This window comes from Oncorhynchus tshawytscha, linkage group LG16 (genome assembly GCF_018296145.1).
Source record: "Oncorhynchus tshawytscha isolate Ot180627B linkage group LG16, Otsh_v2.0, whole genome shotgun sequence".
In the NCBI taxonomy this organism is placed as follows: Eukaryota; Metazoa; Chordata; class Actinopteri; order Salmoniformes; family Salmonidae; genus Oncorhynchus; species Oncorhynchus tshawytscha.
The window spans coordinates 66,993,549-67,008,871 of NC_056444.1; the positions used below are offsets into that span (position 1 = coordinate 66,993,549).

Genomic DNA, 15,323 nt, shown 5'->3' on the forward strand with positions numbered 1-15,323 from the left:
GATATAGGACTCGTTTTACTGTGGATATACAGTGGGGCAAAAAAGTATTTAGTCAGCCACCAATTGTGCAAGTTCTCCTACTTAAAAAGATGAGAGGCCTGTAATTTTCATCATAGGTACACTTCAACTATGACAGACAAAATTAGAAGAAAAAAAATCCAGAAAATCACATTGTAGGATTTTTAATGAATTTATTTGCAAATTATGGTGGAAAATAAGTATTTGGTCAATAATAAAGGTTTATCTCAATACTTTATTATATACCCTTTGTTGGCAATGACAGAGGTCAAACGTTTTCTGTAAGTCTTCACAAGGTTTTCATACACTGTTGCAGGTATTTTGGCCCATTCCTCCATGCAGATCTCCTCTAGAGCAGTGATGTTTTGGGGCTGTTGCTGGGCAACACACTTTCAACTCCCTCCAAAGATTTTCTATGGGGTTGAGATCTGGAGACTGGCTAGGTCACTCCAGGACCTTGAAATGCTTCTTACGAATCCACTCCTTCGTTGCCCGGGCGGTGTGTTTGGGATCATTGTCATGCTGAAAGACCCAGCCACGTTTCATCTTCAATGGCCTTGCTGATGATAGGCTTCGTTACTTTGGTCCCAGCTCTCTGCAGGTCATTCACTAGGTCCCCCCGTGTGGTTCTGGGATTTTTGCTCACCGTTCTTGTGATCCTTTTGACCCCACGGGGTGAGATCTTGCGTGGAGCCCCAGATCGAGGGAGATTATCAGTGGTCTTGTATGTCTTCCATTTCCTAATAATTGCTCCCACAGTTGATTTCTTCAAACCAAGCTGCTTACCTATTGCAGATTCAGTCTTCCCAGCCTGGTGCAGGTCTACAATTTTGTTTCTGGTGTCCTTTGACAGCTCTTTGGTCTTGGCCATAGTGGAGTTTGGAGTGTGACTGAGGTTGTGGACAGGTGTCTTTTATACTGATAACAAGTTCAAACAGGTGCCATTAATACAGGTAACGAGTGGAGGACAGAGGAGCCTCTTAAAGAAGTTACAGGTCTGTGAGAGCCAGAAATCTTGCTTGTTTGTAGGTGACCAAATACTTATTTTCCACCTTAATTTGCAAATAAATTCATTTAAAATCCTACAATGTGATTTTCTGGATTTTTTTCCTCATTTTGTCTGTCATAGTTGAAGTGTACCTATGATGAAAATTACAGGCCTCTCATCTTTTTAAGTGGGAAAACTTGCACAATTGGTGGCTGACTAAATACTTTTTTGCCCCACTGTAGATACTTCTGTACCCGTTTCCTCCAGCATCTTCACAAGGTACTTTGCTGTTGTTCTGTGATTGATTTGCACTTTTCGCACCAAAGTACGTTCATCTCTAGGAGACAGAACGTGTCTCCTTCCTGAGCGGTATGATGGCTGCGTGGCCCCATGGTGTTTACATTTCCGTACTATTGTTTGAACCAGACTTGTGGTCTACAATTATTTTCTGAGGTCTTGGCTGATTTCTTTTAATTTTCCCATGATGTCAAGCAAAGTGGCACTGAGTTTGAAGGTAGGCCTTGAAATAGATCCACAGGTACACCTCCAATTGAGTCAAATGTCAATTAGAAGCTTCTAGAGCCATGACGTCATTTTCTAGAATTTTCCAAACTGTTTAATGGCAGTCAACTTAGTGTATATAAACTTCTGACCCACTGGAATTGTGACACTGAGTTATAAGTACAATAATCTGTCTGTAAACAGTTGTAAAAATGACTTGTGTCACGCACAAGTAGATGTCCTAACCAATTTGCCAAAACTATATTTTGTTAACAAGAAATTTGTGGAATGGTTGAAAAACGAGTTTTATTGACTCCATCATAAGTGTATATAAACTTCCGACTTCAACTGTATAAATGGCATTTCATGAATACATACATTACCGGTGAAAAGTTTAAACACATACTCATTCAAAAGGTTGTTCTTTACTTTGACTCTTTTCTACATTGTAGAATAATAGTGAAGACGTTAAAACTATGAAATAACACATGAAATCATATAGTAACGAAAAAAAGTGTTAAATTAAAATATATTTGAGATTCTTCAAATAGCCACGCTTTGATGACAGCTTTGCACACTCTTGGCATTCTCTCAACCAGCTTCATGAGGTCACCTGGAGTGCATTTTCATTAACAGGTGTGCCTTAATATAAGTTAATTTGTGGAATGTCTTTCCTTCTTAATGCATTTGAGCCAATCAGTTGTGTTGTGACAAGGTAGGGGTGGTATACAGAAGACAGCCCTATTTGGTAAAAGATCAAGTCCATATTATGGCAGGAACAGCTCAAATAAGCAAAGAGAAACAACTTTAAGACATGCAGGTCAGTCAATCCGGAAAATTTCAATAACTTTGAAAATTTCTTCAAATGCAGTCACAAAAACCATCAAGTGTTATGATGAAACTGGCTCCCATGAGGACCGCCACAGGAAAGGAAGACCCAGAGTTACCTCTGCTGCAGAGGATATGTTCATTAGAGTTACCAGCATCAGAAATTGTAGCCCAAATAAATGCTTCACAGAGTTCAAGTAACAGACATCTCAACATCAACTGTTCAGAGGAGACAGTGTGAATCAGGCCTTCATGGTCAAATTTCTGCAAATAAACCAATACTAAAGGACACCAATAAGAGACTTACTTGGGCTAAGAAACACAAGCATTGGACATTAGACCGGTGGAAATTTGTCCTTTGGTCTGGAGTCCAAATTTGATATTTTTGGTTCCAACCGCCTTGTCTTTGTTAGATGTGGTGTGGGTGAATGGATGATCTCCGCATGTGTATTTCCCACCATAAAGCATGGAGGAGGTGGTGTTATGGTGCTTTGCTGGTGACACGGTCTGTGATTTACTTAGAATTCAAGGCACACTTAACCAGCATGGCTACCACAGCATTCTGCAGCGATACGCCATCCCATCTGCTTTGCGGACTATAATTTGTTTTTCAACAGGATAATCAATCAATCAAATGTATTTATAAAGCCCTTCTTACATCAGCTGATGTCACAAAGTGCTGTACAGAAACCCAACCTCAAACCCCAAACGGCAAGCAATGCAGGTGTAGAAGCACCTCCATTCTGTATAAGGGCTATTTTACCAAGAGCGTGATGGAGTGCTGCATCAGATCACCTGGCCTCCACCATCCCCCGACCTCAACCAAATTGAGATGGTTTGGGATGTGTCGGACCGCAGAGTGAAGGAAAAGCAGCCAGCAAGTGCTCAGCGTATGTGGGATCTCCTTCAAGACAGCTGGAAAAGCATTCCAGGTGAAGCTGGCTGAGAGAATGACAAAAGTGCGCAATGCTGTCATCAAGGCAAAGGATGGCTATTTGAATAATAACAAATACATTTAGATTTGTTTAACACTTTTTTGGTTACTACATGATTCCATGTGTGTTATTTCATAGTTGAGGGCTTCACTATTATTCTCCAATGTAGAACATAGTAAAAATAAAGAAAAAACAATGAATGAATAGGTGTTCTGAAACTTTTGACCGGTAGTGTACTTTTTCTAATATATTCCCATCTGTCAAGTTACCCTAAAACTTGGGACTACAGTGAATTAGATCTAAAATGTCAACAATAAACCACTCAAATGACATAACTGATTATAGCCCTACACCTGTTCTGTTATTTTCTGTACTTCTAAGTACAGTATGTCATGTTATCAGAGTGTGATTTATACTGCATGAGAAGGGAGATAGTCAGCCTTGTACTATTCACTAACCAGTCAGGCTCTGGACACCCAGATGTCATAGGCTTATCAATTGATCTCCTAACAGTGCAAACCATACAGAAGGTGGGGCACACTTCCAATCATCTTTGGGTTTATCTTTTGACAAATATTTGATCATTTTGTACAAATCTGCAGGCCAATAATCCTTATACTCTTGTATCATTATTTACATTTCAGAAAGCCCATTAGTTTGTTTAATAAAAAATAAAGTTAAAAAACAAACTAAATATTGTGACAAAATATTGTTTCAAGCACAATTTCCCAAATGAGTTATTGCAGCTTGAAAAATATTGACTTTAATAATATGGCATATACAGAGATGCATTCATACCTTCAATAGGGTCACATAGGCACTGCAGTGTTAGTACAGTACGGAGTCAGACATTACAAGCCATACCTGAAAGGGGAGTACTTTAAAGATCCATAGACTACTGTAGGCTGAGGAAAGCGAGATTATGACCATCCCATTTTTAGAGTGAATTTAGACTTTAGACTGAATTTCATTCAAAAGGGCAACCCCTGCGGAGTACATTTCTGACATGTCTCATCAGCATAATTAGATGGAAAACATGAAGGTGGATATGCATGACTTTTTAGGGCACAATGAGTAACTCCGTGTCTCTACAATACAAGTCTGTCCATCCATTGTCAAAGTTTAACATTGTGTCATGTCCCTTTTGGTCCAGAAAAGAGGCTCCTATGTGTCAGCATCAATCCTGTGAGCTAAGAGGTAAGAAAAAAAAAAAAAAAAAGAAATAACAAAACCAAGAACAAATCTATGAAACACATTCAATTGAAAATCTTGAATACAAATGCACTGTATTTTAAGAAATGTAACTGATTTAGTTGAGCAGACACATTGATAAGGCTACCTACATTGTTTTGGTATCCTGAGTGCTTCCCCATCAGGAGAGAGAACTTGATGCATCACCCCCCGGAACTGATACAGGACTTTCAGGCTCTTCTCCTCCCCCACACAGGGGTCATAGAACCCAGGTAATCCAGTCTGGGAGAACAACACAATAACATCAGTCATCATCACAGACCTGTTAACACTACTTTCTACGCCGAAGGCGGTTTATAGTTTCAAGGTGAGTTTCTGTAATCACACAATTGCAGTAGCATTAGCAGTACCATGATCAGTATCATACTCTGAAAAATGTTAATCAACACATTACTCAACTGACATTTTACATTCAGTCATGCAAAAACATAATTTTTTTTTAAAGAGGGAATTTTTGTATTCAGACATTCAGGGCAACCGAGCTATGATAGAGTTAGTCCAGTAACTATAGCTTTATACCTTTGTAGCCTCGGTGAGGATGAGCTTGGAGTCCTTCACCAGGCATTGCAGTGGAACAGACACATCAATGACCTTTGCCCGCTCATGCCTCCGACTGTTGTCGGTCACAAACTTGCCATACCAAGCGTTGAGGATGATGAGACCTGATCCAGGACATAACATCCTGTCAGCATGTTGAGTCAATCAACTAGTTTTATACATTTTCTAATGTTTTCTTATACTGATCATTCTGGTGCTGACAGAAGCCCATTTACTTACCCATTCTGGATTCCTCACTTTCAATGATCCTGCGCACAGACTCCTGCATTAGCAAAACCTTCAGAAGAGAAATGTCAGATTTGCTAAAATTCACACAAAAAAGGAGACCAATAGAGCATCCAGTCCTAGAGTTTTAATCATGTGTAAGAAATGTATTTGCTTGACACCAATATACATTATGTACGTCTATGAGGAGAAGTTGTTTCTGTATGTCTATAAGGAGACATCGTGCACTCACAGCAGATTCTGCCTCCTGCTTTTTCCTAGCAATGTCCGAGGCTGAACTCTCCCGGTGCTTCTCTAGGTCCCTATACAGTGGAGAGGAATAATGGATGAATTAGGAGAGCTTCACAAGATTTAATTGCACACAATTTGTTTACTTCTTACTTCTATTAGTAAAGCCAAGCTAGGATGCTGTAAGGCCATCACACACTATCCATTATGTGTTTTAGGTAGGTTGACAGAAAGTAGTACGTACGCATTTTGAGCAATTGAAATACTGTCAGAGTGACACAGACTAACATTAACTGTAGATAAGTGGGCAATCTTACTGTTCCTGCTGGGCACGCACGTAGGGCCTTATGATGAGTCTCTGGATAGCGAGGTAGAAGATGAGTGGTCCAACCGTGGCGTAGAACACTGCACTGGGCAGGAGCTGGTCAGTCAGATGGATGGGGAAGAAATATGTCTGGCTGGCACGGTTGAGCCTGCACAAATAAGATGCATCAACAATAACCATGTTTCGATCCAAACATTATGAGAGTTAAATACCTGAATATAAAAAAAAAGTATAATTTTCGGTAAACTCTAAATGTCGACAACCAAATACGCTTGACAGGTGTGGATATTTTTTTGGTTGGTGAAATAAATCATGCAACAAATGGCAGTGTAAATGTTTTCTTGCGCATTTGGTGATAGAAAAAAACTATGTGGCAGTAAACTTGCCGCAGTCACCGTTAGCAGTGTTGTGGGGTCCCCCCACTACGACTTGGAAAAACATGTTGAGTTTTAGGCTACATAAGAAATAAGTAATAATGAACATCACAGGGTGCTGAAAGTGCATGGTGATGAGCTTAATGCTCCTTTCCAATAAATATTGGGGGTCTTCATTTGTATGCTGGTGACATGATGATAGCTGCTTGGCTGCCAATTGGCAAATGATCTTGCTGTTATCCATAATCTACCCTCTTCACTGGATCTGCAAACTGTTGGCTAGAGTGCAAGTACCAAGACCAGAGTAGACACGTGCTATTTATTGCAGACATTTTGTGCCAAAACCATCAACAGAGTTGGGATGGAAACAGAGAGTACCGTTTTTCATTACACACAGCCTTTTATTAGCAAATGTATTCAAAATAAAAAACTGAAATACAACATTTACCTAAGTACTCAGACCTTTTACTCAGTACTTTGTTGAAGCACCTTTGGCAGTGATTACAGCCGTGAGACTTCTTGGATATGACGCGACAAGCTTGGCACACCTGTATTTGGGGAGTTTCTCCCATTCTTCTCTGCAGATCCTCTCAAACTCTGTCAGGTTGCACAGCTATTTTCAGGGCTCTCCAGAGATGTTTGATCGGGTTGAAGTTCAGACTCTGGCTGGGCCACTCAAGGACATTCAGAGACTTGTCTCGAAGACACTCCTGCATTATCTTAGCTGTGTGCCTATAGTTGTTGTCCTGTTGAAAGGTGAACATTTGCCCCAGTCTGAGGTCCTGAGCAGGTTTTCATCAAGGATCTCTCTGTACTTCGCTCAGATCATCTTTCCCTCAATCCTGACTAGTCTCCCAGTACCTGAAAACATCCCCAAAGAATGATGTTGCCGCCACCATGCTTCACTGTAGGGATTGTATCGGCCAGGTGAAGAGCATGCCTGGTTTCCTCCAGAAGTGATGCTTGGCATTCAGGCAAAATAGTACAATCTTGGGTTCATCAGGCCATAGAATCTTGTTTCTCATGGTCTGAGAGTCTTTTAGGTGTCTTTCGGCAAACTCCAAGTGGGCTGTCATGTGTCTTTTACTGAGGAGTGGTTTCCGTCTGGCCACTACCATAAAAGGCCTAAAGGCTCTCCCATTTCCACAGAGGAACTCTGGAGCTCTGTCAGAGTGACCATTGGGTTCATGGTCACCTCCCTGACCAAGACCCTTCTCACACGATTGCTCAGCTTGACCAGGCAGTCAGCACTAGGAAGAGTCCACTAGAATGGCGCCGGAGGGGATGGCTGGTGTCTTACGGGCTCCTAACCAATGTGCTGTTTTGTTAGTTTTTTTGTATTGTTTGTTATTTTTTTAACTTATTTAGTAAATTATGTTTCTGCTACCATCTCTTGTGACCGAAAATAACTTCTGGACATCAGAACAGTGATTACTCACCTCGAACTGGACAAATATTTTTTTCTTACGAGAGTCTGACGCGAAGGATATAGTGCTTTCTCGCGAACGGGCCCAAATCCCCGTCATTTGCGTGAAGTCAGCGAAAAAGTGGGCGGAGGTCAGGGTGCCTTCTGAGAATTTGTAGGTGAGTGAATAAATCTCCACTACCATCCGTTCTATTGGCCAACGTGCAATCATTGGAAAACAAAATGGATGATATACGATCAAGACTATCCTACCAACGGGACATTAAAAACTGTAATATCTTATGTTTCACTGAGTCGTGGCTGAACAACGACAATGGCGGGATTTTCCATGCATCGGCGGGACAGAGAAGCTACGTCTGGTAAGACAAGGGGCGGGGCTGTGTGTCTATTTGTAAATAACAGCTGGTGCGCGATGTCTAATATTAAAGAAGTCTCGAGGTATTGCTTGCCTGAGGTAGAGCACCGTATGATAAGCTGTAGACCACTATCTGTATTATTCACAGCCATCTATTTACCACCAAAAAAACAATGCTGGCACTAAGACCTCACTATAGAAGGCCATAAGCAAACAAGAAAACTGCCCATGCAGAAGCGATGCCCCTAGTGCCCGGAGACTTTAATGCAGGTAAACTTAAACCCAGTTTACAAATCTGCATACAAAGCTCAGGCTGCTGCCTACATACACAGACTTGAAATAATTGGCCACTTTAATAAATGGAACACTAGTCACTTTTAATGTCACTTTAATAATGTTTACATATCTTGCATTACTCATCTCATATGTGTATACTGTATTCTATACTATCTACTGTAATAATTTGTTTTAAAGTTGGAGTCAACGATATGACGTGGATGCACAAAGTAAGCAGCATAGTGGGTCAATTTACGCAACAACTAAGAGAGTTGGAGTATGAGGCAAAACTTCGGCTGTTTTGTTCCCGTGGTAACCACATTGTAAGAGCGTAAAGTGAACCCGTGCACGAGAGCGAGGTCTTGCACCTCGTTCATCGCAATATCTGCGGTGCTGCTACGTCATTTAGCTGACTCTACTTAAGTACTTAAAACGAGCAAGCAAATACTTCGCCTCCCTCCCAGTAATGAGTGCAAACAGCAGTAACTACACATTTGGAAGCCCTGTCCTTTGTCTGACTCCTGACCCTCCTATCGCCATGGTGCACCTTCCTGAAAACAATGGCACTATACATTGCTTAAACCTTTTCTGCCAGTTCATGTCCTAAAAGACTAGAATGTTCCAATGCGGTTAGCCAAAAAGATTACATTCTTCATTGAGATATGTCACATTTCAGGTTAATTTCAGGTTCATCCATAACTTACAGGAATCCTTTTCTCTAACTAAATTCATATACGATTTCATGAGAAAATGTTTCTGCAGTGAGGGTGTGTAATAGGGCGGGGCGATGTCAACCTTTGTTCATAAAATATTGTGATATACGATGGTTGGCCAACCAATTTACCTTGTTTATTTTGGGGGACGAATCATAATGAACTGAACGAATCATAATGAAAGCGAATGTTGTTGAAAGCCTGGAGAGAGGCCAAGTGCAGGCACATGTTTTACATTTTCCTTTCTGGTGGAGCTTCAGCATGAAACAGCTTTGTGCGGCACGTACATGACGGAGCAAAGTGATAGTCAACTGATGAGGAACATGCTGTCTTGCTGTAGTGAGTTAGGTTATAAATCATGGGCTGGAGAGAAGCAAAGTCTACAGTCTTCAGAATTGGATAATAATTGCTTTATTTGCCTCATCCTCCTCTCTTATTTTTTAGAACACAAGGCCCACACTAGATTTTTTTTTGCAAATGTATCAACAGTGCCTTCAGAAGTATTCATAGCCCTTGACTTATTCCACATTTTGTTGTGTTACAGCCGGAATTTAAAAAAAAATTCTCACCCATCTACACACATTACCCCATAATGACAAAGTGAAACTATGTATTTCAACATTTTCCAAATGTATTGAAATACAGAAATCTCATTTACATAAGTAAATGAGTCAATACATGTTAGAATCACCTTAGGCAGCGATTGTTTACGGCTGTGAGTCTTTCTGGGTAAGTCTTAACATGATGACCAGACCGCACGTCTGCATGCGTTGATTTTGTCCCCCCACACCAGACGCGATCAGGACATGCAGGTTGAAATATCAAAACGAACTCTCGACCAATTATATTAGTTTGGGGACAGGTCGAAAAGCATGAAACATTTATGGCAATTTAGCTAGCTAGCTTGCTGTTGCTAGCTAAATTGTCCTGGTATATACAAAAAACATTATCGCGAACACACTGCGCATGTGCACGGGTTCACTTTACGCTCTTACAATGTGGTTACCATGGGAACAAAACAGCCAAAGTTTTGCCTCATACGCCAACTCTCCCATCTCTCCCCCTTCAGGCTTCTTCTTCTTTGGACTGGCACCAACTTTAAAAGGTGCATTACCACAACTGACTGAAGTGTGGACCTCAGTTCATCTTTCAATCACCCACATGGGTATATGCTCCTAAAAACCAATGAGAAGGTGGGAGAGGCAGGACTTGCAGCGTGTCGAGTGTCACAAATAGAACCAAGTTCTATTTAGCACCTGGCCACGCAGACGCTAGCAAGCAGTGTGGGTGGAATGATTGAATAACGTGTACATTTATTTTGCAACGCTCGCGCACATGACGCGTCCGGTCTGGTCACCATATAAAAGCTTTGCACACCTGGATTGTACAATATTAGCACATTAAAATTCTTCAAGCTCTGTCAAGTTGGTTGTTGATAATTGCTAGACAGTCATTTAAGTCTTGTCAGATTTTCAAGACGATTTAAGTCAAAACTCTAACTAGGCCACTCAGGAACATTCAATGTCATCTTTATTAGCTAATCACACTATTTTAGCATGTAATACATTTTAGGATTCCATTGATAATTTGGTGTGTCTAAATGCAAAGTGTCATTGGTATTACTCAAGTTAAATGAAGGGAAATTACATGATCAATGATATCACTTAGGTAAATTATTTTCAAAGGGTTAATGACCTTAGCTTTGAGCACCTGTGACCTCCATTTTAGAAAATCCTTAATTACCTGAAATGTGTCTCTGGTGTTACATTGATATGATAATGGTACAAATATTTAAAGTCTTTAATCTACCATATTAGCTGATTTAGAAGGGTAAGATATACCAAATACATTTAACTAAAACAATCTTGAAAAATAAAGTAAATATTTTCCAATAAGCCAAGCCACCACAATTCAAGAACAACCCAGATGCCTTGTGCCAACAACTACGGTACTGAGATAGTGTGGTTAAAAGGAAAACTTACTAGTAAAAGGCATAAGCTGACGGAACATTTTGTATAGAGGTGCTATTTAAGGGAGAGTAAACTATAAAAAAAATAATAATTGCACAATAATTATGCTCCCAAACATTTAATTAGTATAGCAACCAACGTTTCGGCACACCTAGCTATACTTACTTTATCTTGAGGGAGACTCCTTGAGGTACTCCTACACTGACAGTTGCCCCCAGGACACTGTGGCGACTGATCTTCCTTTCCGCACCGTACTCCACCACTGTCCCAAAAAAGCCAGATCTACAAGACAATGACAGACAGTCAGCAAGTCTTCCCATGTTGTCAGTGGCCTGACCTGATGATTTATAATAAAGGTTTCAGTTCTAAGATTCAATGGCCTTAATTTACCAAAATAAACTAAGGCTAAAATCGTATCATGAAGTGGACATACTTGATTGAGCCCTTGACTTTGGTCTGTTCATCGTCCTGGAACTTGTACTGGTAGCTCATCATCATGAAGGAGTGAGGGATCCCAAGCTGCAGAGGGCCAACAAATACAGTTAGGACAGGAAATAGAGAATACATCCGCAACAGACAGTCCCTTCTTATACTACAATTGCTGTATATAATTATCTTATGCTGTGCTGACCTGCATGGCGAAGGTGAAGTGGCTGGTCTTGGTGTCCCTGACGATGCTGGTGTTCATGGAGGACTGGGTGCCCCAGCGCCATTGCAGGTAACCCATGGTGTTCTTGTCTAGGTGCCGAGCCAGCACCGTGGTGCAACCAGGCCGCACGCCCCGGGATGAGAACTGGAGTCCACACTGAGCAGTCACAAAGCTGGAGAAAAACAACAGTCATTATTCAGTATATGTCTTCAGCCTGGGAAAAAAACAACTTTCATTCTACCATATGTCCTTTCTGATTAAACTATAGCCCATACACAATTTGATGCAGCTTTACAGATTTCAAATGTCCTGGAATCTTGACTTACCAGCGAGCAGTGAGGTTGCGGAATATCTTCATTCCTAAGAGGGGCCCGTGTGAGTCTCCTGCCCCAAACTCTACCTGGGTAGGTACACAAATATATAACCTCTCACATTGGACTACTCAGTGTAAAATAAAACACAAATGTGATAATTGTTTGATTTATGTAGTGTAGGTGTGTGAGCATGTGAAAGCACTAGCTTGCATTGTGTGTGAGTGATATGTAGGTAGAAATTGTAAATGATTAAGTGGTTCCTGACCTCCCCCCATCCCTTAGCAGAGGTGACTCTCCGTAGTGCCAGGTTAATGTTTCCTCCTCCGTTTCCGTTATGGGTTGACAGGGAGCCAGAGAGAACAGCTGTGTCTGTGGTGGTGAGGGGGGCCTGCAGTAGGTAACAAATAACAATACTCCTGATTATCCAATGTGATGGTCCATCAGCCATACTTTTACCCACTGTGACTTTGCCCCATTTTCAAACCCATTTCAAGATTTTCTATTACCTCTATGGATTGTGATATGTGCATCTTGTTGATCTCAACATGTGGGAAGCCCCCTCCGGGCAAATCCTTGTAATCCTCCTCATAGCGATCAAAGAGGTCTGTGGCATCTACACCCACACTGATCATTCCCTGAATGAGACACAGTCACATCAATAATTGATCATGTAATAGCAGGATTTCAGTCATATAGTTATGAATACATTAGCAACACACACAAACCTTGGGATTGGTCCTCTGCTGTAGCCGTCTCTCCTCCCTCTCTCTCTGCAGACGCTCAAACTCCTCTCGGATCTCTACTGGAGTTCTTTTTCTCTCCACCACCTGGAATCAGTATACCATTTGAGCCATTGCTGCTTGATGATCAGCGACACTCATTACCTTGACAATGAAAATATATAGTACTTTTCCTGCCACAGTACCCTATGTATGTTATAAATACAAGCCAATGAAAAACTGCTGGACTAACCTCCCATCCTTCAACATCCAGCCCTCTCTTGCCATAGATGTCATAGATGGCTCGTAACTGTGGGTCACTTAGGACTACAGTGAGAAACATGCAACTGATCAGTTTCAATGAAAGGTACACATGCATACAATCCTGAGCAGAGAAAATAATAGGTAAGTTGAGCTAAATGTTCAGCTGAAACAGATCAAAATCATGATGGTAAATTACATGAAGTCCCAGTCTAGGATTCATCTTACCCTCATAAGCTTGATGCACTAGGTTAAAGAGCTGCTCTGCCTGCCTCTTTAATTCTGGGTCTCTGTGCTTGTCTGGGTGGTAGAGCATGCACAGTCGCCTGTATGATCCCTTCAGCTCCTCCTGTGTCGCCTAATTGACAAACAGAACAAAAAGTGAGAATTTCAACTTACTTGTAAGAAAGTACTAGTTAGTTAATGATTCCACTTACAGTTATACAAAGTCACTAAGTTCAGTGCAGTGTTGCCTTGGCTTCTTTGACATTGCAAGTAGACATATACATCTTTACAAATAGGTTTAAAAGTGACAACACCTAAAATTAGATGTTGCAATTAAGGCCTGACTATGACGGGTGGCAAGCCAAAGCAGCTAGTCTTTGCTTGCGAGCAATTTGAAAGCTGGCCATTTTCTAGTCTACTCAGAACCAAACCTCACGTGAACAGTGGCATCCTGACAGTTACTGGATTTGGTTCTAGTGGAGAGTTGGGATGTTTGGCTTCTGGTGCCAGTGGCAGGTAGAATCAGGGCGCATCCTCTTAAATTCTATAAATATTGCCTTAGGCTAGCTACATTTGATAGAAGTTAGGCTAGCCACATTTTACAGAACAGTCCGAAATCAATGATAAGCGAGGGTCAACTGACTTAGCTAGCTAGCTTAGATGGATAGCAAAACGGGAATCCGCTTCAATTTGTCCCAAAAAACTTTAACAAATTAATCAAACCGACTGTGAAAACACTTCTCAAAACATCCACACAAACACACCCAACAGGATCCAAACATGCACTACCTCTCTTCTGACATTAAGTAAAGAATAGTAATCGTTGTTGTCGATTTCATCGTCTTCTAAGGCCGGCGCCATGTTTAGAACCTTTCATCTCCACTTCCGCTATGTCTCTGTGCAACACTTCCGCTGTTGTTGCCACCTTGTGGACTGGATGTCTTTATCAAGCGCGCCTATAAACATTTTTTGACAGCATCCAAAACCAGCGCACCAGAAATATTAGAAATATCTTTTAATTGCGCAAATTAGGCTATATTAATCAATTTGATCCATAATGTGCCTCAAACGGGTGTTCTAGTTCCTAGTCCTAAGGGAAGATGTTCAGTTAAAAATCGCAACAAAAAATACATTTGACAACTGTTTGGCAACTGCTTAATTAATAAATAATTGGGTAGGCTTAATGGGCGCAGTGCATCTCTCTCAGCTTGCTTTACAGGTCAGATTTGTGAAAACTCACACTTTGAGTCTCCCTGTCCTTGTTACAATGTTACACAGTTGTTAATAAATTACTCTTCCAATTACATAATTCCGTGGGATAATACACTTGATTACAGCTAAATTAAATAATTGGGTAAAGAAAAATATATACCATATTCAGTGCATTGTGCACATTATGCTTTTTCATTCCTTTTTATATATTTTTTCGGAATAAAGATTCAATGCCTGTCTTGTACTTCTGAATAGTAAGGACTTAGATTTTTTCTCAGTGGTATTTGCTCCGTTTGCGATACTGCTGTGCAAGCGTGTAGATAGGGCGCTGCTCTGTGACATCATCCGCCTTCTTGCTGAATGGAGCTGTCTTTTCAGCACCTCTCCGTCTGGGCCAGTCTCTAGCAGAGCCACATAGTACATGTACATGTCTATCATTTAGCCTATATAAAACACTTATACATGTATCTTTATTATTGTATTGTGTTGCATAAGCTAAATGTTTGACTTTATGACATTATTGTATTTAGCTAAATCTTAGCAATATACATTTAAATCTGACTTCATGCTCAATTCCAAATATTGTTTCAACATAACAGTTCACCACATCATATTTTGTTTCGAGTAGACTAAACACTAATTGTTAGTCCATTCCAAAACCGATTGGCAGATATCCTTTCGAGGTGTAGTTAAATAATACCTTTTGTCCAATGACGTGTTCTGGTAATTGCATTGGATGGTTATTTTTCTTGATGTCACTAGCCATTCCAGAGTTTCATTGTCAGTCATTGCCTCACAACCAATGGTAAGTTTGCATTGGCTGGACTCGCTGCTGCTCCTCGAGTCCCTCCTTGTGCTGTCCTCGCCGCGTGCACGCGCGTGGTACCCACGGTCGTGTGGAGGAGGAGGATGTTGCGCGCGAAGGGGAAATGGCTGCCGAAAACAAGCCGGAAGGTAAGAGCGATATAATGG

At 41.0% G+C, this 15,323-nt stretch overlaps 2 protein-coding genes across 5 annotated transcripts in view; one reads left to right on the forward strand and one right to left on the reverse strand.

The window, feature by feature from the left end:
• Positions 1–3,964: 3,964 nt before the first annotated feature.
• On the reverse strand, positions 3,965–14,047 carry LOC112216159 (dnaJ homolog subfamily C member 11). Of its 4 annotated transcripts, none has more exons than XM_024375939.2 (16): positions 13,929–14,047; positions 13,143–13,272; positions 12,907–12,980; positions 12,660–12,761; positions 12,441–12,569; positions 12,200–12,322; positions 11,947–12,020; positions 11,603–11,792; positions 11,405–11,490; positions 11,137–11,253; positions 5,850–6,005; positions 5,537–5,606; positions 5,299–5,356; positions 5,041–5,183; positions 4,614–4,743; positions 3,965–4,460 (listed from the first exon to the last, which is right to left on the reverse strand). In XM_024375939.2, the coding sequence occupies exons 1-16, from the start codon at positions 13,998–14,000 to the stop codon at positions 4,435–4,437; spliced, it is 1,680 nt and encodes a 559-aa protein (XP_024231707.1). In that variant the 5' UTR covers positions 14,001–14,047; the 3' UTR covers positions 3,965–4,434. The 4 variants fall into 4 exon arrangements, with proteins under 4 accessions (XP_024231707.1, XP_024231708.1, XP_024231709.1 ...); XM_024375940.1 differs by having other exon boundaries at positions 13,904–13,936; XM_024375941.2 differs by lacking the exon at positions 13,929–14,047 and adding an exon at positions 13,576–13,857.
• Positions 14,048–15,236: 1,189 nt separating this feature from the next.
• Positions 15,237–15,323, forward strand: part of LOC112215211 (calmodulin-binding transcription activator 1) — a 622,788-nt gene continuing 622,701 nt past the window's right edge. The window contains exon 1 of the mRNA XM_042299516.1: positions 15,237–15,305. Coding sequence (XP_042155450.1) covers positions 15,281–15,305 — 25 coding nt within the window. The 5' untranslated portion in view covers positions 15,237–15,280. The remainder of the gene's footprint in view (positions 15,306–15,323) is intronic.